At 31.3% G+C, this 23,850-nt stretch overlaps 1 protein-coding gene across 1 annotated transcript; it reads right to left on the bottom strand.

Annotated features, from left to right (window-relative positions):
* Nucleotides 1-6,313: 6,313 nt before the first annotated feature.
* On the bottom strand, nucleotides 6,314-22,066 carry LOC134687824 (putative tyrosinase-like protein tyr-3). The gene is made up of 12 exons (XM_063548282.1): nucleotides 22,014-22,066; nucleotides 19,698-19,801; nucleotides 18,733-18,853; nucleotides 18,013-18,123; nucleotides 16,078-16,203; nucleotides 15,672-15,722; nucleotides 14,522-14,578; nucleotides 14,079-14,189; nucleotides 12,374-12,496; nucleotides 11,310-11,411; nucleotides 8,810-9,035; nucleotides 6,314-6,377 (listed from the first exon to the last, which is right to left on the bottom strand). The coding sequence occupies exons 1-12, from the start codon at nucleotides 22,048-22,050 to the stop codon at nucleotides 6,344-6,346; spliced, it is 1,203 nt and encodes a 400-aa protein (XP_063404352.1). The 5' UTR covers nucleotides 22,051-22,066; the 3' UTR covers nucleotides 6,314-6,343.
* Nucleotides 22,067-23,850: the final 1,784 nt, after the last annotated feature.

Genomic DNA, 23,850 nt, shown 5'->3' with positions numbered 1-23,850 from the left:
CTCCTGTTACGCAGTCTTCTGCGGCTGAGTTTTCTCTAATAAAACTAAAAAACTGAACACAATTATCAAATGTTAGAATGACACATCATTTATGTACTACTAACTGTCATAAGCATTTAACGTGTACATGTAGTCTTTAATTCTCTTTTACTGTTGTTTGTCATTGTTGTTTTGTAATGTTGTTTTCTATGGAATAGTAAACCATTTCGTTATATCTTTGCTTTTATAGCTCACGATACGGACTTTGAAGGAGGCTGTTTTCATCTTTAACTTTTGGTGTTTTGGTGGCTAGTTGTTCCAAGAGAACTTGTACATGTCTGCTTTTAAATAAACTCTTCAGAGATACAAGTATTGAACTTTTGTAATTAGCAATATGCGCGTTTCGTCTACAAAAGACTCATCAGTGACGTTCGAATCTAAACTAGAGGCTCTTAAGAGCCCGTGTCGCTCACCTTGGTTTATGTGCATATTAAACAAGGGACACAGATGGATTCATGATAAAATTGTGTTTTTGAGATGGTGATGTGTTTGTAGATCTTTCTTTACTGAACAATCTTGCTTCTTACAATTATCTCAATTTATAATGAACTTGGCCCATTAGTTACAGAGGAAAATATTTTGTTAAAATGTACAAAATTATTAAAAATTGACTATAAAGGGCAATAACTCCTTAAGTGGTCAAATGACCATTTTTGTCATATAAACTTATTTGTAGATCTTTCTTTGCTGAACATTATTGCAGTTTACAGTTTATCTCTATCTTTAATAATATTCAAGATAATAGCCAAAAAACGGAATAATTTCCTTAAAATTGCCAATTCAGGGACAGCAACCCAACAACCAGTTGTCCGATTTGTCTGATAAATTCAGGGCAGATAGATCTTTACCTGATAAACAATTTTACCCAAAGTCAGATTTGGTTTCAGAGTTATAAGCCACAATCGACATTTTACCCCTAAGTTTAATTTTTAGCCATGGCGGCCATCCTGGGTGGTTGGCCGGGTCACGCCACACATTTTTAAACAAGATACCCCAATGATGATTGTAGCCAAGTTTGGTTTAATATGGCCCAGTTGTTTCATATGTTTTTGTAAAAGCTAACAAAGGACGACGACGACGGGTTACTACGGACGACGTAGACGGGCCAGGTGAGCTAAAAATGTAAAAATGTGAAAAGGCCAAATAAAGTACGAAGTTGAAGAGTATTAAGGACCAAAATGCCTAAAGCCTAAAAGATTTGCCAAACACAGCTAAGGTAATCTATTCCTAAGTGTTTCAAAAATTTAAAGTTTTGTAAATAGTTAATTTATAATTATGACCATATTAATGATAATTCATGTTAACTCAGAACTGCTGACTACTGGGCTGGTTATGTTATATTTATGTAAGAGTGTTGGTAGATGAAAATTTCGTGCGTCCAAAGCATTTGTCTTGAATTAACCTTATCACTCAGACCCTAATCCAAACATTTGAAAGTTTATAATGTATAAATACTTAGAAACGCTATGAGTTATATGAACACATTGGATCTTAAAAGGATATCCAAATTCACCTTAAGTCAATTAGGATTATATGTTATAGAAAAGCATATTTCAAAGTTTTTCGACAAAAAAACCTTAAAATATGCATTATTTGACTTATAAACCGTCAACAAAATATTATTTTGTTTTAAGATTTGAAAATCTAGCATCCTATTTTACTGACCAAACGAAAGTGGGATATTTCTTTCTAATGACTTTAGGTTTTGATACGCCGTACGGCTCATTTAAAGTGTTAAATAAAACTCACGAAATAATCTAGAAATAAACCTTAGATATTATTATCCATACACAATATAAATATTACTATAACTGCATGAAGTAAGACACAAATGAAATGTTATCAACCGATAAGTGTGTATGAAAAATACAAGGTCACACATTACAAGTAATTTATTGTACCAATTTAGTTTATGGACAAGGAGGGAAAAGGGGGGGGGGGGGGTAGGGGCTTGTTTTTTTTTTATATTTGTAATGACATTTCTATCGCGGAAAAGTAGTTAATTTTTTCAACAATTTTTTTCAGAAGTTAAGAACTGACAGGACGGGATCACGAAATCGTGATACTTTTTGTTACATGAAATTAGAAAACGATTATCAATACATGTAGGTCACAGTTTCTTATTCAATGTGTATCGTTCTGAACATGCATGATATATTTGCCACAGGACGTTAAGCAAAAACAATCAATCATCTTTTCAGTGTGAATCAATACGGTTATCAAAATCTTACACGCGAATATCTTAAATCTGGCTTTCTTTTAAGTGCTATGAAAGACTGCATTAAAATTCATCTCACATATATGATAATGTTTCTGTGTTGTAGCGATAAATTAACAAAACTTCACGTTATTTGTTTCTTAAATCAAGATGCGGGCAATGACGACTTTTTTATACCTATTATAGATTAAACTACGAATACAATTTTAAAGTAAAAAATAGTTTGCATTTTTATCAAGGAATTAATGACCTCACACAGGTCATTATTTTATGCCTTGGGACATATTTCATTGAAACATAGTATCGTCCGGGTTGATTCTTCAAAAGAATGACCTATCGTTCTGAAAGTAATAACTCCATCGAGGAATATAATTTATATGCATTACCATGGGAAACAATTATATCCCAAAATAGTCAAATTATCTGCAAATGTTAGAAAGAAAAAAAAGTTTATGCGTATGGGTTGTATTACTAATCACAGAAAGGGGTCAGTTCCACAACTGACAAAATGTGACCAGAATGCTATTTGTCAAAATGATTCCTTGTAAATGAGTAAAAGAGATCTGTATCAACCTTTGATCAATAGTACGACACGTAAAGTTTTTCTACATCTATCAATTGTTTCATCTTTTATTATAACTTTGCGTTAACGTCTATTTACGTAATAGTTCTTGAATAACTGGTCTTTATCGTGATATATGGACTGCCCACAGGACAGTAGTATTGACTAGGATATTGATAATGACTGAGCCGAAGGCAGTCCATATATCACGCAAATGACCAGTTATTCAAGAACTATTATGTTTTTTTCATTGAGGAACCATGTTTTTTTAAATTCTCAAAAAAACAAAATGTCCAAAGCAGACTCGAGTAGTTGTACGATTTCTATGACAAAGAGTGAAGATCAGTCGCAATAATACTGCTATTCCTTTTAGCTCAATGTTTCAGTATATGAATACTTAATCAAGTTTACCAAAACATATGGCAAACAATTCAACAAATTAAAAATAATATTGAGACATGAAATTTTTTTATTAAAAGAACATATCTCCAAACAGAGAAAACAGAGAAACCACGCCCCCTTGGTCATTAACAGAGAAACCACGTCCCGACGGTCATTAACAGACTGACACCACGCCCCACCGGTCATTATCATTAACAACCGTTTTTTTTGGTCCGTTTTGTTCTGTTAATGACCGATGGAATTTATAACTGAAGAATAATGAATAGCATGTGACCCCTTTTTATCCAAAAAGAGAAGCTTATTCTCAACCGATATGAAATAAACCTTGACAATGTCTGACAATGACAAGTTATTTAGATGTCAGTCATTTATTTTTTTTAAAAGACAACATCGTTTCAACGATCGCTCATAAGTGTGCAGTGTATTTAGTTTAACAATCAACAAAATACGTTATATATTTATGTAAATCATGAATTAAAACCATACTAACACCAGTGATTCAGCAATTAAGTAAAAATCTTTTATTGAAATGATAGATACAAGATGATAAAGTCCCTCTATCTTTTAAAAGGGGAATTTCATCAAACATAACGTTTATATTATTATATTATATATATATATTAACTTTTAAAAAACATTAAATCAACCCCGAGTTATGCTGTTGTTACTATTTTAGTCGTCTGCGATTGCTGATGTCACTGAAAAATTTAATGTTGATATCTTTAAACTTACATGTAGTCCATTTATCAGTCAGATACGCAATATTAAAACAAATCAAACTATTTCCTCATATTCTATTTTGTTTTGTTGTGATGAAGCTTCTGTCTAAGTCTTGAAACATCCAACGGATGTTTGACATTATCGATGGCTAATAGAGGTTTACAATAACTGTCCGACTCCGACCTGAGTCCAACTACGAATCATAGTTAGACAGTTTAAATGAAGGGGGCGATCTCAAAACAATTATAATATTGAAAACATTGTGCTTTTATAATTTTATACTAATTGAAAAGTTGTTTCTTGCTCCTTTAAAGCACAAGTTTTCGATTGTACGTCGTTTAATTTTGTTTAGTTGTTCTTGTATTTATAGCGAACACCATACGAATAGTCAAACAATTATAAAACAAAGAAAAATTCAAAAATAAGATATGGTTTGATTTCCAATAAGGCAACTTTCCACCAGATACCAAATGACTTCGAGGTTTAAAACTATAAAATGTAAAGGTCTGTGTACAAGACTTCAACAATGATCAAAACCTATATCTCAAAGTAAGCTAAAAAGAGTTCCAAAATGACATATGTAAAACAACTATATCAGGAAACTAAAACGGATTCCTTTTTAACCAGTCAGGGGCGTTACTTAAACAAGTTATTTTTTTTTAATTACTTATATAAGTAATTTTTTATTCTAAAAATAATAAAATTACTTACTTGAGTTATTTTAATTTTCAATAGAAACATAGACTAAATGTAGTTTTCATGATTTTAAACAACATTTTATATCATAAAATAAAGAATTTATCTGATTTGAGAGGAGTATAGAGATAAAGGGTTGCTTTGAAAATAATGACAAAAATATTACTTGAATAAGTTATTTTAAACATTTTTGAAAAAAATAGCAATTGCACTTATCTTAGGCACATATGTAATTGATTTAGGTTACAAATTATTAATAACTCGGTAGAAAAAATAAGTGCGTCGGAAAGTTAATTATTGTTTATGAATAATTAGTTTTTATATATCAAGGGAAAAATAACCTGATAACTGTGAAAAATATCTAAAGCTAGTAAAATCTGTATTCTTGGACACCTATAAAAATAATGTTCAGAAAAATAACTTATATAAGTTATATTTAAATTACCCTCGTTTTCAACATTACTTGTATAGGTAATTTTAATTGTTACTTGTTTAAGTAATGCCCCTGACTGTTAACTGCACATTTTCAGAAATAGAATTAAAAAATATTGCTCTATAATATCAAATAAAGTCTTTCCTCCCTGAAGCTACACCACCTAAATATCCTATCAGTTTTCATCTCACTACTCAGTTCTGTGTTTTGATGTTTTCTTTTTTCTATTTCATTTTAATCTACTTAGTCAACATTTTGCGTCAGCCACCGTTTGAATCATTTGATTTCAAATTTATGCTTTCTTTTTAAAATTGTTTGAAAAGAAGCTTATATGGAACACTATTTCTATAGCTTTGTCGAAAAAATCCCACCTGCAAAACTGAAAGGCTGAAATGGTAAAGATCTTGTAGAATTGTCTATTTAAAAAAAAATGAAGCGTGGTTTGGTTCTTTGTTAGAATTGTTTTTGTACACTGCCAAAATCAGAAAACAAACAATTGCAAGCTAACTTGACAGGGATGATGATTGAAATGACAATTACACTTACACTAGGTACTAGTATTAGTCAAACGTAGCTTGTATAACCTCCAGTTTTTTTTGTAGCTCACATTGAAGAGAGGCCTTCGTTAATTTAACTCACAACCGGTACAAACCTTAAACTTAAGAACTGGTCATTGCTTTTTTACTATTCTTTGTACGCGGAATGTAGATGTTATAGCAAAGACTGTTCGGTATACTGTTACAAGAATTTGACCCGGTATGATGGAATGCCATAAAAGGGCGAAGTTTGGCTAGCCACAAAACCAGGATCAACCAACCATTTGTTCTTTTAGCGTCCTGTACCAAGTCAGAAAAATGGCAGTTGTTATCTTAAAATTCGTTTCTCGATTTGTTGCATCGCGTATGTTTCTGTTGCACTTCAGGGTTTCTGTTGTTTCGTTGTTTTCCTCATATAGCTGATGTGGTTCCATCGGTTTTTGTTTATTATCCGGATTTGTTTTTTTTTTTCTCAATCGATGGATCACTTTTAAACAACGGCATACTACTGTTGTCTTTTTTTAAAGGTAATGTTACTATTGGTAAAAGCACATAACAAATAGCATTCTGATCTTATATAAACCAAGGTCCATACTTATACCATTACAACATGTTCTCGTCAAGATATGCTTGTGATTTGTTCAACTAAAAGTTAAACAAAAACTCTAACTTTTCCGTCGAATCATTTTCAAACAATAATATGGGAAATATTTTATTGCGATTCTATCGGCTGAAGGTTATCCAAATATACCTGCTACTGACGCTGGATATCTGTAAAAGAACATTCAAAATATTATATTCTGCTTTGTTTTTTAATGTATATCATTTAGCGTTCGTTACATAATTTTTTGCTTGTTGATTCAAAGGTGGGTTTTGGATAGATCTTAATATCGTTCCAATGTTTGTTTACAGATTTTAATTGAATAATACAAAAGAGGCATTATACTGTATATCATGGATTTTAATCTAATACCCTCCACAGTTCTGCTTCATTATATGTGCTCTTTGTTTTTTCTACGTATGGAAGGTTGCTATGTTCATGACGTATTACTTATATCTAACCGCTGCATGCAATTGGATTTTCTTATTACTCCTGACGTCAACAGACCGATTTACCTTTCTCATGAAAGCATGATATTAAACTCAGATGAAAGCAAGAAAATTTTACGTCATATTGCATTACAAACCGAGGAATAATGGAGATTAACATGATTAAATGTTCTGCACGTTGACTGTTAAAGTTTCAAAGGAACGTAAAAAATGTGATACATTTTTGAATGCTAAGGGGCAGAACTATTTAAATAAACCTTTGCTTGTAATTTCATGAAATATTGTAAAGGTGTTCAACAACTTATCGCAGTTTATATGTATTATTATCTGGAAACTCACGAAATTAGAAAACTAAGGGGAAAATAACTCTTGAATCATAAATGCCTAAACCGTTGTTTCGAAATTTTACTGTATCTTTAATTTCCACTTCCGCGCTGTAGCTTTTTTATGCTGATGTGGTGTTAGCGATCAACTATCAATCAATCTTAATATTCTTAACTTTATGTTTGAAGTTTGAAAGATTTCATCTAGCAAAGCTTTATTTAGCATACACGAGGCAAAGGTGTAAATGACCAATTAAAAGTTTATGCACACAGGAAACCGTTATTGACAAATTCTTCATTATATTTAAAGTTACTACTTCACAAAAGAGGGGCGAAAGATACCAAAGGGACAGTCAAAGTCATGAATCGAAAAAAAACCTGACAACGGCATGACTAAATATGAAAAAGACAAACATACAAATAGTAGTACACATGACACAACATTGAAAACTAATGACTTAGCAACACGAGCCGTCACATGTGACATGTGTGGCATAGTTAACCATAAATCAGAAAACTGATCAAAAATCTATTAAACGTAAGAACTTCATTCATTTTAAAAGTGACTTCCCTTTCACGTGTGATATGTATCTGAATCGCCTTATTGTTGCTTAATCGTTTCATTTTTATCCCGTTTTGTAGAGACTTTGTCCAAACTGTCAAAACTCAGTGGATGTTTTTTTTTATTTCAATCTTTGGAGGAATATTCCGTTCGGTGGCTTGCAGGTTAAATTCAACATCATTTGGTCTCTGATGACGACTTGTCTCAGTATCGAGGACACCATATACTCTTATTTCTATCTGATAATGAAGATATTCTAACTTCACCATCAATTTGTCATCGAATGGAATACAAGGTAAGCCTAGTAAGTATAAAGTTATTATTAGATGACCTACTAGAACCTGAATTTGTCAAGCGGTTGTCAAAGGGAGTACAAAACAGGCGCCGTAAAAATACATAAAAAGAATACAGTAATGGTTTTGTCGGGTAACAATAGTGACAAACGTTTCTGCCTAGAAATGGGTCAGTGATTTCACTACAACTACGTTCATTAAGTCTAAATTATTTATATCTGCCTTTGGCAAACATATGCTTGAAGAAAGGGTCATGGATTAATAACCAATCAGAAGTCAGAAAGTGATTTAGTTGTAATCTGTCAAGGACGAAAGAAGAAATTAAATTATATTGTATTTTGAATGAACTTTTATGATTTAAATAAATACCACGATAAGCAGTCGTGTTAAATTTCATAACGGTTTAATGTGGTCAACCAATCTATGATGATCAATTTTTAGTTATTCAATCAGACATTCAGCAGGTATTATATCATCTTAAAATTATATTTTGTGAAATGTGAACAATAGGCAATTTTGAAATTCTAAATATTTGTTTAATAAAGGCAACAGTAGTATACCGCTGTTCAAAACTCATAAATCAATGGACAAAAAACTAAATCGGTGTAACAAAGTAAAACTGAGCGAAACTCATTAAATGTAAGAGGAGAACAACGACACAACACCGAAACGCAACACACACAGAAACGGACCAAGCATCAGACAAAACACCACGAGAATAACAAATATAACATCAAAACCAAATACATGAATTTGGGATAGACAAGTACCGTGCCCCGTCTTATTGCAATATCTCAAAAATAAGAGAAAACACAAACGACTCAACGTTAAAATGCAACACACACAGAAACGAACAATAATATAACAATGGCCATCTTCCTGACTTGGTACAGGACACTTTTAAAGGGGAATAAAAGTGGTGGGTTGAACCTTGATTTACAACAATGTTTTTTTTTTAAAGTTTGCTATACATACTTCATTTCACAAATAAAGTGTGATTCTTCTGAACAGTTGTTATCGTTCCATTTTCCAAGGTTTCCTGTCCACTGGACAATCTCAAGACAGTTTTCATCATTAGGGTTTGCAGTTTTGTCTATGTTTTGGGCAGATTTGTAAAAATTACTGTATGTTAAGGGTTTTCCACCAGCTGCCCAAACCCATACACCCTCAATTACTTCATCTGTTCCGCCTATCCAGAAACCTTCAATAAAAGGGTAATATTATGTTAATTTTCATGGTCAGTTAAAAAAACCATATGTTGAATGCAACAATAATATATAGCGTAGGAAATAAAAGACAAGGATGAACTAAAATTTTCGTTCATTTTTTTTTATAATAAACTAAAATGGATCTCTGCTCGGTGAAGAAAGTTCATACACGAGTTATACATTTATATGACAAAAATATCATTTTGGTTTTCATATTATTTACTTTCAATTTTTATGACGCAACTTTCTTACATGTCATCTTAATATGAAGTATTTTTTACCCAGTTAACACAACCATGATGGCTTTCTTAAAATTTACGAATGTATGATTACATCACTTGAAACTCTTTATTTAAAAGCTTGCTTAATATAATAAGCAATTTTCTTTAAAAAAAAATCATGATAGTAAATACAATCCATGGAATATCATGTCAATTTGGAGAAATATACAACGATTTCAGGCGATATCGGCAATTCTACATAAAATGGAAAGTTCATAATTGGAAAGCTTAAATCATCTGTGTTGTAGTAGTTTTGTTTTCAACTGACTGACTTTAATATGCCGGTACCATAAAATCAAACAGGATATTTGTAGGGATTGGAAATTAACAAAAGCGGAATCAGCAAATGATATTTCTCTCCTAAGAGTCATTTTACTTACAATTTTGTAAATGTTAGCTTAAAAAACAGGTTGATGTATTATTGGCTTGCCAGTAAATAATTCAACTAATATGAATACGGCATGCGAGTTCAATTTTAAAACTCTTTACTTGGATTTGATAGGCAGGGCTAATCAACTTTGTATTTATTCATGAAAAATATAAATTAAGTACAAAATTTAATGTAAACACTGAAAAGAGATACAAAGAAACCAATTAGTTAGTCGTTGTCGTTTGACTGAACCTTCTATTTTAATTCAAATAAAACAAGAATTTACATATTTGTTAAATGTATGACTTCAAAGATATCTAACAAAAATCTGTCATTCTACAATTGCTCATGTCTGCCGGTATATTCATATTTATATTTCGCACCCCTTTAACCCCGATACTAATGAATCGTACCAATCGGACACACCGTGAACCAAGGAGTTCAGACTGCGCAGAATTTATCATTTCAAGGAAAATTCAATACTTTTTACCGGATATTTTACGTCAATATTATCTCTGTGATATTACTCATCTTTTACTTTATGGCTGTTTGAATATTTCATACATGTAGATTTATACGCAAAAATAAAATAACGCACGACTGCCAACTGATAAAAGCATGATCACTATATTTAGTAGTTTTCAATTTCAAGTTTACCTAGTCTCGTATCTTTTGAAACATCAATTTAAAAAAGATGTTGTGCATTTAGCTTTTCTATCTTTCGTTTTTTTTCTTCAAAATCTGAAACTTTTTTTAATAATTGATAGAATAAACTAGCATATTCATGTACACACCTAAGTTCTAGAATGGTATTTGAAATTGTTGCTATCTCAAATATTGCTCTGATTATGCTCCGAACGTGTCAAAGTCAGCAGCCATTTGTGTCGGGGATAAACGGGATGTTTATGATAATAGGTAGATTTACTGAACTGTTCGGAGATCGTTTTGATTGGTAATAAATACGTGTATAATGTTACACACAAGGAAGGTTGATATATCATAAAAGGTAACGACAAAGTGAATACTTTCGTTAGGGAACGACCTAAACTTAAAACAAAGTGGGGTGGGGTATGTTTTTTTTCCGCAAACAAAAGTTTTGATTCCCAATTACATGAAAACAATATTGAGGTCAAACAGAGTTGTGATCTCTATGACAAATTATTTTTCCCTTTGTCAATACTATTAGCCAAATCTTGTATAGTAGGGTGCTGAGAACTTTTAAAAGTGGTGTTCAATCCATCTTCACAACATTGTTTGTTCAAATTGCCATCTTCTTTCTTCAAGCAAGTCATAGCTCCAGCATTCAAATGTATACACTCTAATGTAAAATTGTACATATCATTTATGAAAGAGGGACGAAAGATACCAAAGGGACAGTCAAACTTATAAATCTAAAACAAACTGACAACACCATGGCTAAAAATGAAAAAGACAAACAGAAAAACAATACTACACATGACACAACATAGAAAAGTAAAGAATAAACAACACGAACCCCACTAGGGGTGATCTCAGGTGCTCCGGAAGGGTAAGCAGATCATGCTCCCCATGCGGCACCCGTCGTGTTGCTTATGTGACTTATATCAATAAAAGTTTGAATAAGACTATATGCCTACCATCACCATGAGATAATATGGGAAGCGACGTTCCTGTGTTCTGTGTAACAGTTCGTGTCGTTGTTGTTAAATGTGACTCTGTTATATTAGCATGGTAAGGCACTAAATAAAAAGGGATTATATTATTAGACGATTCAACAAGGCCAACTTTCCGTATACCCCGTTTATTAAAATTAACGAATATAGTAAATGTTGTTTTAACTAAGAAAACACAATTTCAAGTTTAAATGACCTATCTGTTATTCATATATGAAATGAAGAAAACTTAAAATAAAAATCATTATTACAAAGGTCCCAAAAATATGAATTATCAATGAGTTAAACAGGTAGAACAACCCCAGTGTGTAGAATTAAATGTATTAAATGTGGTATAATCATAGTCATGTTAATTGAGCGGCATGCATTTATTAAATATGAGTATTCGAAACAAATAGAATCATTATAAATGTTTTATGTGATAACTTCAATAACATCCACTAATTTTTGTCATTCATATGTCCATTCACGATCGTACAATCTTTCGCCACCTATATGCTTTTTGTATTGCAATTGGTCATATTTCTTTCCTTGACGGTTAAGGACGTCTTTAAAACAAACCTCTTGGATGTTGGAAGTGTACTTATAGATTATCGTTGATTATCTCAACGAGATTGATTTTCTCGCTTGAGCTGGTACATGTTTTGCATGTAAGCCCATGGAGCAGTCAATTACAAGACTGCAACCATAAGGGACTTCTCTATCGTCTTGTCGTTTGTTGCAATCTTTTTAGATGTTATACATACTATGAAGCACGCCGCCGAGTGCGGTATTTTCTCGACGCATTGAAAACCCATTGCTGGCCTTCGGCTGTTATCAACTCTTGTATGGTTGTTGCCTCTTTGACACATTCCCCATTTACATTTTCAATATTACCTCATATTAACATGATGCATGTATTCCTCGCCTCTTTCCATTATAAACGTAACCTCACATTTATCAGATGTTTTCTTCGTTTCTCCTAATTTTACATATACTTTCATGTAAACCAGATGTATTTTTCATCTCTTGATATATGTAATACATACCATCACATTTATTACAGAATTTTCTACAGTTTATCCTGATCCAAGCAGCATATAACGTGTCGCTACAAGCATTAGCTTCATATTCACCACAATTAGGTATTTGGTCTACACACGGGGGTTTATCTGGAGAGAAACGAAGATTTGCAAGGAACAAAACATTTTCTATGAATTACAAAATAATAAAAATCAGACTGTTGTGATGTTGAAATTCAGGTAATTTGTAATTTATCAATTTGAATAGTTGTAAAATCCACTGGCTGTCATTATGTCTCGGTTCAGTTATAACTATGATGCCTCGTCCATCAGTAACCCACTCTGTCAAGAGTGCTTACATCTTGTATATTATAGTTGTCTCGAGACACTTATATTATAAGTCATTTTCATATCTTGGTCTATAAACATATGTTTTCTTACACCTTATCGAGTGTAACGAATGTGATACGATATTTATCCACCTAAATTTTCAAATTTAAAATGCAATGCTTGTCAAGAGTGGATAAATATCGTATTACACGATTTGTGGTCATGGAGTCAGTTTCTCCAATCATTTTTATACAGTATGCAGGCAAACCTTTTCTTTCTTCTAAAATATGTGTTCTTTATATATGTGACGTCATCAGGCATGGTCGTCTTTTTTCATGACGTCACAATAGTAAATTCAGTAAAAAGCAAGACAATTTGACATCATAATCGAAATTCCACCAATGAAAAGCTGAGATCAAACGAACCATACGTTGATTAGATAAATATAATCAACAGGTTAGGAAATTGCCAAAACATAAGAACAAGTCTCATAATAGGAACGAAATAATTAAACAACAAAATAATTATTCGATATTCAGAAATTCGTTCAAAAAATTTCAAATGACTGCCTTGAAGATTATTTTGAAAATAAGGATGACAGAGCATCTTAAATGACCTAACACCATTCCTTCAAGTCCTTAATGGCGCTTTAACAATTTGGTTACAAATATGTTCTGGCATATGTAAATATAATGCAAATATCTCTAGTTGATAAAACATTATTGATTAAAAATGAAATTTCTACCGTCTATATTTTAAAGGAAACCATAGGTTGTTTCAACTATCTAAATATAGAGCTTTAATGATTTAAACCACTGGTGTATTTAAAATACTAGATATGTTGAAATCAGTATCTCTGTTAACTACAGTGCAAACAGTCTTTTTAGTTAAAACACATAAGGGGACAAAGATAATATAATGTTATAAGTTAATAGAAAAATAACAAGTTTAATAAAAAAAAAATGAAGACAGTTAATTGACAAGCAAGGAAGCACTCATGACAAAATTTAGGGCAAATTGTTTTTCATTTGAAAAAACAAACAAACTGAAAATAAGATCTGATTAGATATTATAATAAACTTTGTAAAGTCAGCATTATGTGTCAAAGGTAAATAGGTGTCTCATCGTCATATATCATATGTATGATACATACTGATATATAATTTATAAATTGATATAAAGTTCTGAAAAACAGTCTACATAATTGAATAAGTGAACATTATAAAGAAAGACAAGTGTGTGTGTTTGCTGCATTGTCTAGTTTAGCAGTGCATTCCTTCAACAAGTGCTAGACAATAACAACATTTGTGAATTTTTTTAATGGTATTTCATATATAACGACAGAAATATAATGTTATGAGTTGGTCGGACTTCATGATGCAGATTGTAAATATGTACTTACCAGGACAAAAGCCACATCTATAAGGGCAGTTTAGTTTTGCCCATGGTGAATAGATTCCTAAACATTTGCTGTCATCATAGTTCCAGCAGTTGTCCTTTGTATCCACACATCCTGAAATATGGCTGAATATATACCTTGTTCGTATTACGAACAATACTAAGAAACTGTTGTTTTGATTGACGATTTATCAAATTTTATATATTCTTCTCATAAAATATCGCATGGTTTGATAAATTATCAACGCTATTTAGTTATTTGCATTCCATTTTATTAAAAGTAAATGCATTACAGAAATGGTCTGTTGATATATACAACCTACATTAACTGAGCAGATTTTAACCCTTTTATTTCCTTTTTGATTTTAGAAAAAGTATTATAGATATCTTCGGCGCTTTGTTAAATGTATGCACTGACACTTTTAACTAATTTGTTACATACAATACCTGTAACATTAGTCTGTTCTGCTGTATTTTGTGCATTTGTCTTTGTTGGGCTCAATTCTGGAAGGATAGATAAACTCATCATATATACCAGGATCAAGTTTTGTATTTATGCCAAACGCGCGTGTTGTCTACAAAAGACTCATCAGTGACGCTCGATTAAAAAAAGTGAAAAATGTCAAATAAAGTACGACGTTGAAGAGCATTGAAAACTAAAATTTCAAAAAATATTGCCAAGTACATTTTCACAATAAAGCATACAGGTCAGATTTAATTCTAGAGCCGATTTTGTAACAAATCATTCATCAGTGAAACATTTGAAAGTTGAAGAGTGAGTTAAAAAACGAACATTACAGTCAATAAGTTAAAACATATTTTTAGGATTTTTCTTTCTTTCTTGAAAATCTTTCACTCACCATTTCTTGTTATGGTAGCATATAAATAAAATTCGCCATATTAAATTCATTTTGTTGGGATGTTTTTTTCATCCCCACTTCAGCATAGTCTCCAGGTCATTTCATAGGTGACAATATGAATATAGACATGATAGATATTACCAAGTATAAGGTAAAACCATTTGTTTTTACATGAAGTTTTTTATAATTTGAATATAATTGTTTACAATTTTGCATATTTAGAAAGAGACTGTAATTAATAATCTATATTCAATCGTTTTAATCCATCAGCTACAAATCAAGACAAAATACAAAGAGGCTTTCAAACAAACAAAAATGAAAGTAAAACAGAGTAAACAATTGCCGACAAAATCGAGAACGATTAAACAAAAAATAACAACAAAAACATTTCAAGCACAACCGAGAGAAATTTCAATCGGAACAACCAAACAAACAAACAACCAAACAACTATTAATTTGGATCATATTTTTATTGTTGTCTTTGTTTCGTCATATTATATCTTTATGTTAGTACATAATTGTTCATGAATAAACATTGTTTGTTTGTAGTTATTATAAGGCATGGCAAAAACGCTGAATATGTTAATCGTAAATTTAATTTTCAAGGATTGAAATAATCTTCTTAAGACTTTCACCTATCATTTTCTCTGTTACTATTACGTTAACCTTTACATTTTTTTTTTATAAATTTACAACAACTGAATACTGTTATAATTATGGATTGCAAAATTACATACCTGTTGACGGTACTAGTGTGCTGTTGTTCTTAACAAAACTTAAGGCTGGAACTGAAAAATATTCTAATTCAGTATAATAAGATTGTTTATCAAAAAGCATATGGTAGGCATACATAATTAAGTAAGAGTTATCTCAAAAGTACATAAGTGCAATTTTTTTATATCGTATATATGTATATCAAACTCAAAACTTTTGGGTACTTTGATTATACCCGCTTTCACAAATAAATAAATTTAATATATATTTGAAACTAGCAGATGACTGAATGTATGTATTACATGAACAACAATTATTTAACATGTCCTCCCAATGCAATCAGTTTCTTTTAAAACTCAAATGTGTTTTAGTTTGTCTGTTAGATGGTATAAAAATAGGGAAGAATATATTCTTCATTCTCTAACACACCTGTGCATTTATTGCAAGTTTTTCTACAATTCAAACGAACAAATCCACTATATTGATTGTCGGAACACGCATCACTACCAAGTAGTTTACAGTAATCTATTTTGTCCTCACAAGGTGGAAAATTTCCTGCAACACAAACAAAATATAACGTTCGACATCAAAGACAAAACAAAAAATCCATGCACGGTCAACTATTTTTACATCCTTTAAATATATATATTTATACAATTCTTCAAAATATCAGCCCAACAATGTTAGATCTGTAAATTTGCTTTTTGCATCTTGTTTGTTTTTCCATCGCCGGGTTTCGAAATTCATGCTACTGAAATATCGTGACACCAAATCGCCTGATAAAGTCTTGGTATTATATGATGGACAGTTGTCTCTGCTTTCAAAATCTCCCTGTTTGCACCCGTCAACCTGAATCTTATCAATTATAAGTAATATAGGGTTATTACATTAATATTAAGGAATATTTTCCCGAGTAGAATTTTCTATTGAACGAGCTTGCGAGTGCAATATATGTTCTACGAGGGACAATATTACCCAATATTCATGCAAGTACCCTTTTTTGGTATATTAATATAACATTTGAAAGTAAAACTTGATTTAAACTAAGATTTTGTCTTTGATAACGTCATGAATTTTTAAGATTTATTGTACTAGTGCAATGTTAGAATTTATTGCACACCAACTTTTGGTTACTTTCTGTGGGAAATATTATATTGCTATGCAATAATATTAATTATTTGGAAAACAAAAGAGCCTGGAATGGAGGATTGTTTAATCAACAGCATTGTCCTATATTACTGTAGATTCATTTGTTTCCCTGGGTTTCAATTTTCGTTGAATGAGGAAAACTTGCATTTTCTTGGGTATTAGATTTCGTGGTTTTAATAATCGCTGCAAAGACAACCTATAGAAAATGTGTAATTCGTTGGACATTTGAATTCGTGGTTCACCTGTACCCATGAAAACCACGAAAATTGATATCTAACGAATAATAATGAATCCACAGTAGTCAACATAAAGTTGAATTCTTTGATTCGCCGTTTTTACGTCATGCCGGCTTACAAATTGGAAATTGAACATATACGCCTGATCTTAAGTCCAGATTTTTAGTAGTCGTATTGTCATCTTATAGAGCTGATTAAAATACTACAATAGGAAACAATGTAACAGTGATTGAATTTAGCAGTGTCATCTATTTGATTATGACCCGTTTATATCATGTTTATACATGTCATTGCAAATCCAATATTCATCGTTTGGTGGTGTGTCTTTTAGATGAGGAACGTTCAGATAAGGTAATAGGTAACAGGTGTATATACCATTGGTATTGGTATCGGATTCGACCAGGAACTGGTTAATTATTGACAATAATAATTTTGTGGATAACAAATGGGTATGGAATGGTATAATTGTCCTTTATTAGCTATAAATCAAGTTGAATTCTTTGATTTGTCATTTTTTCCCAATTTCGGCTAACAAATTCGACCACGTTATTTTATTACTATAGATATATATTGTACAATTTATTATACTTAGACATCAAAATCAAACAACAACCTCAATAAAAAGAAAGAATGCAATATTAACTCGCTGGTGTAGACTTAAATGATATTATATATAATAAAGACGTATAAGATAAAAGAACAATACAATGTGCTACATTTAAAATATGTATAAAAGATGGGGGTCAAGTAAATCATGACATAAACTAACAGCTAAAACAGTAGATGATTGCATGAACTAAATCTTTGTGTTTGATAATGATTATTTTCTTGGAAACTGTAAAAATGTTTATTTATTTTTCACAATTCAATACCTTTAAGAAGAAAATAGAATTAAGTCATTGAATCTAATAATGAATATCAAACAAGCATATATAAACCTATTATTTAGTTATACTGATCGGCAATAATTATTGGTTACCTGGACAATAACCACATCTGTAAGCACAATTTATCTTTGCCCAAGCTGCATATTTGCCTACACATTGATTGTCGCCGTAGTCGAAACAGTTATCTCGTTTATCACCACATTCTGAAATACGTATTATGTGAAAGATACACATTGGCATTTATCTCTTGGCATATGAAATAGTTCTACTATTAGTCTGTTTTTGATTTTGCATCATTTCGCTTACAATAAAAATTGATAGTGTTTAAGATTAAAACACAAAGTCTACTGGTGTATCCATATGTGCCATTTTTACCTATTTGTTTGTCTAATAATCATATTTAATTCCTTTGTATTATGGAATTTGATGTGACTGTCATAAAAGTGAGAGGTTTAGCTAACTGTACAAGAAGGTTAGTTCCAATTTTCATTTAAGTTCAAAGAAATAGGAAGATGTGGTGTGAGGGAAAATGAGACAAATCTACATCCAAATAAGAATTTATAAAAAATAAACCATTATAGGTTAAAGTACGGCCTTCAACACGGAGCCTTGGCTCACACCAAACAACAAGCTATAAAGGGCCCCGAATGTTTTGTGACATCACTTATTGATATTATTTCGCTTACAGTCAAATATAAATCCATCGGTAAATACATAAACCAATGGTGTTTATTTGTCTAGACATTGTGTGTCATTGTAGTAAAACATAATTTTATATATTACGAAAAATAAAAATTATGTTTAAAATGTACGTTCAAGTCTTCGCTGTTTTGTGAATCCATTCTTTATACGTGTTATGGTATCGGTTATGAAGTCGTTTTCTGCTCCAGTCTCTACTGATGCGAGTTCCGAATGATACGCTCTACAGAAACTCTGAAAATATAATGATTCTTTGAATAGACATGTGTAAAATGCTTTTAGTTTCAGCTTATATCATGTGAATGCCACGTCTTCTTTCTTCTGTTATAAAAATATATGATGTCGTTTTTTCTATATAAAGAGAAATGTTTGCTGTTCTTCTAATTGAAAACACAATTCATATTGACGTCAAAAATGACAATTGAATAGGTGACATTTTAAACGATATTCAATATCATACTAAGCCTGTAATTTAGTGTTTGTCGTTTGTTGATGAGTTACATATTCGTTTTTCGTTCATTTTTTTTTTGTACCAGAAATAATCGTTCGAATCGTTTAAACTTTGTCATTTCAGGCTTTTATGGCTAACTGTGCGGTATGGTCTCTGCTTATTGCTGAGGCCCAAATGCCATACGGTGATCTATAGTTGTTAATGTTTGTGTCATTTGGTCTCTTGTGGAGGGATGTCTCACTGAGATATAGACAGTTTTGGATGAATTTGATTGATTATTTACATTTCATTTATAAAGATATAGATATTATACAAATTCTTACCATCGTTTGTTTATGAATTCATGTTTTGACGACTTTCGTGCGTTTTCATGTAAATCCCTACATTCGTTCGACATCGTTTATCATTTTCTACAGTGCTTCAATATTTTAGTTTTTCAATGTATTTTGAGTATAAAATAGAGAGAAAGAATGACAAAAAAAGATTATAACTCATAAGTCGATACTACATGTATACTGTATATGCCATGTAAAAAAGTCCAAAACACGTACAACAGAAAACAAGATAATGAGCAACACGAACCACATCAAAAACTATCATTGCATCTTAAAAATGGGTTCAACTTACAGCTGCATTCGCCCATGACTTATGGCTATTACTTATAAAGTAGCAGGAATTTCCAAAGTGAAACCAGCCTCTTTGACATTCTAACTGTGCGTCAGATATCAAAACTGTTCAATGATTACAAAAAACAAAATTAAAACAACGTTATGACAAATATAAATACTTATTCAAGGAATACCATGAATTGAGTATATATAATTTTATTTTGAATTTAACACATCATCTGGTTGGCTGAAATAATTTTTAGTATTAGGTTCTATACAAAAATTTTGCCATGTGACAGTGACGTCATCAATATTTTTTTCATTATTGCTCCTTGAAAATATAAAATGAAATTATTAGGAATGATTGAATTTTTTGTTCGTCTATTGGAATCAACATAACAAATGTTTTGTACACTTTAAGATTACCCGCAATTCGCGTTATTGAATTAAAGATTAACAATTCAATCAATTAATGTGTAAATACAAGGATTAAATTAACTTCAATTATTAGTTTTTTTTATTAGATTTGGCTTATTTTGTTTGAAACTTTAATTAAAATATATGTCTGTGTAGAACACAACATGCGGGTTTGATACAGAGTGGCGGATATGAAGCGGAGAAAAATCGGCCAAAATCAGTTCAAGTAGCTGAATTTCTTTTATGAGAATTGTTAGTTCTCCGCTTCAAAACCGCCAACCTATGTCAAATAGGTATCAAAGGTACCAGGCGTATTATTTAATACACCAGACGTGCGTTTCGTCTACATAAGACTCATCACTGACGCTCAGGAAAACAAAATTAGAAAGCCAAACAAATGCAAATTCGAAGAGCATTGAGGACCCAAAATTCCAAAAAGTTGTGCCAAAAACAGCTCAAGTGATCTGTGCCAAGTATAAGAAAATCCTTAGTAGGAATATTACAGTTGTTGTCTATTCGTTTGATGTGTTTTATCATTTGATTTTGCCATTTGATCAGAGAACTTTCGTTTTGAAGTTTCCTCGGAGTTCAGAATTTTTGTGATTTTTACTTTTTTTTTCATACTAATTATATTTTTTTTGAAAATTTGAACGTTGTTTGCCATTTTGTAACTTTGATAAACAATTTGCGTGTCCTTTCCCATATGCAACTATCCCAGTCATAATAACGTTCGTTCAATAACTCTGCAATGGACTGGTTTAATTAGGATTATGTAAAATGTACTGTCTACCCGTGTAATGATTTTAAAAAAATATAGATATTTCATCTTTGTTACCATCCATTCGAGGTTTTGTTTTGTTAATATAAAAATTATTGTAATATGATTTCATAAACAATCGTACAATTAATACAAATATATATATATAGGTCTCGTCAAAACATCGTGATTGGACCATGTCGCCATGCTTGTTAACTTTGGTCACGTTGATGACTTAATTAGTATCTCCAGAATCTAGCTATATGTTTGATTATCATACAAGTAACATTAGCGTGTCATATGTAATTGCAATATAAACATTTAAATCATATTGAATTATTTGCATTGGCAAAATAAGTGTCGAACATCGTCTATGTTTGAAAATTATTTTATCAAATCAAAAAGCAGGCCCACCCTTCAACAGAGAGAAACAATGTTTAATTCTATACTAGTTGGTTTATGCATAGAAATCTTTATTTTTAGTTTGAGAGAATGTTTCTAATGAATTTATTAACGAACATGTGAAAAAAGAAATTTCTTAAATTCAAAAAGCCACACTCCGAAAAATATTTGAAATTATACTTTCTGATTTATACTTAAATGAATGGCCGACATTTTGAAAATATTGCTAACGAATGCCAAAATATGAACTTTTCGTTCAAATTTTGAAGCAAAATGTTCGAAAACACTAAACTGATATGATTTTCTATTTCATTTATATGAATATGTTGTCGATATTTTTTAGAGGTTGGGCGGATATAAGTAACAATAAATAAGTTTTAACGAAAAAGTCAACGAAGACTGTGTAGTTATGTCACCTCAAATTTCAAACTTATTTCAAAGCACGAAATCATATATTTGAACTGAAACTTTAAACATTGTAAAAATGTGTATACTGTAAAAACCTGGGAGGTAAAATAGACAATATAACACAACAAAAGTTATGACCGTTTAATATATGTACTCCGTTCACTTTTATTGATAACCAATCGGCCTTTATTAATATACAGCTTAAGTTTAAAAGTCACGTGATGACCGATATAGCTGGATATATCGTACGACTTTATACTTTAACCATTGCCATTGGTGACAATGGAACAGATTATATTTGTCCAACATTGTTCTTTTATAGGAGAGAAAAAATATTAATCAAATACATACCAAACAAAATAAACACAACACAATGTAGAAACGCCATTTTTGTCCCAATGATCTTTGCAATGAAACAAATCACTATAGATAAGATAAGCACTGCTTTTAATATCATACTTCAGTGAGTTGAACATTAATCAACGTAAATCAGTTGGAACTTTAGATTGAAACATATATGAAACTTATTTGTTTCAATAGCATACTTCTTAGAAAGGTGACCCCCGTGTGTGCCGGGTACTAGTACTAGTAATCAAATGTACTCCCCAAGGCTTTATCGAATCCAAAGTATCAAGAGGTTATTTCAATAATTCTGATATTAGAGTTGAAGATCTGACAAATAAGTATAGATTGCCATTTTTTTACACATTTATATCGTAAAATTACATCTGCAAGCCACAATAAGAATCGTTTTGCGAGTTAGCGCAGCAAAGAGTCAAATTGTTAAGAAGCATATCACTTCCATTACGCAGTTTTCTTGGCATTTGAAAGTCCCGACTATGTACTGGTTACCTTAATTACAAAAACAACCATTTAGATTGCGTTTCACTTCGCATATAGTAAGTGTTCAACTGCTTAATTATAAGACATCCAGGTCTTCCACCCTTCTAAAATATAAAGCTTTTACGAAGCTAGCTAACGCCACCGCCATCGTATCAGACGCCGACGCCGGATCACTATCCCTTTGTCAAGCGTCTTGCGGCAAAATTCGCATACTCGACAAAAACGACGAGAGACGTCCTGAATCTTCTATTTCGGAAAAAAATAATTAATGGCCGAGTTATTTTGCATTGACCGAGTTGACACTTAATTTTGAATAGGCAGTTCTCATTATATTTAGCCAATAACAGAGTAGTTAATCAATAATTTTGGTTGCGACACTATATTAATTCAAAATAATTCAGTGGATGAAAGTCCGAAAACAAAGCAACAACCTATGCCCAATGCACAGATTTGTGTATTCTTCAAAACTAAGTATTAAGTAGTATGTATTATTCTATAGTTTTCTGTCCCTAATTCAATATTTTTTCTATACATGAAACTTGTTACTTGTTTGATCATTTTCAGATTTTAAAACTTTTCACATGTGAATTGAGAAAAAAAAGTAAAATCACAAAAATACTGAACTTAGTGGAAAATCCATAATCACATGGCAAAATCAAACACCAAAACGTATCAAAAACGAATGGACAAGAACTGTCATATTCCTGACTTGGTACAGGCATTTTCAAATGTAGAAAATGGTGGATTAAACCTGGTTCTTTAGCGCTAGCCCACTCACTTCAATGACTGTTTCATCAAATTCCGTTATATTTACATTGTTGCGTTAAATAAACAGAATGAATGGTTCGTCAGAATCAATTATAAAAAATGGTAAACTACTATTAAAAGAGTGGTGAAATATACCAAAAGTACATCCAAACTCATAGAACGAAAACTAACTGACAGCCCCATGACTACAATAGATAAAAGACACATTTATTTTATTAAGAATATTCATAATATGATAGCATTACCATAAAAAAGATGAAGGAATGAAAATAAAAACAAGAATTATAAAAGTACACGTTACAAATCAAAATTTATATTCACTTATATTCATTTTTAATCCAAAACATCGAATCTACACATTTGAACAATAAGAATGTTTGTCAGAAACTTATATGGCATAGTTCTGATAATATGTGATGACTGAACCACCAGACTAACCTTCAAAGAATAAGAAGATGTCACCGAAACACACTTAACAAGGAAATACTTATTCAAATATATAAGATAAGCATCAAGGAAATAAGAAAATTAGAGATTATTCTATTGGACGTTATTTAAAGTAACAAGAAGTCATATC

Source organism: Mytilus trossulus, chromosome 10, assembly GCF_036588685.1.
Source record: "Mytilus trossulus isolate FHL-02 chromosome 10, PNRI_Mtr1.1.1.hap1, whole genome shotgun sequence".
NCBI classification, from domain to species: Eukaryota; Metazoa; Mollusca; class Bivalvia; order Mytilida; family Mytilidae; genus Mytilus; species Mytilus trossulus.
Note: the sequence above shows the minus strand (reverse complement) of the source record. Positions and strands in the feature narration are given on the sequence as shown.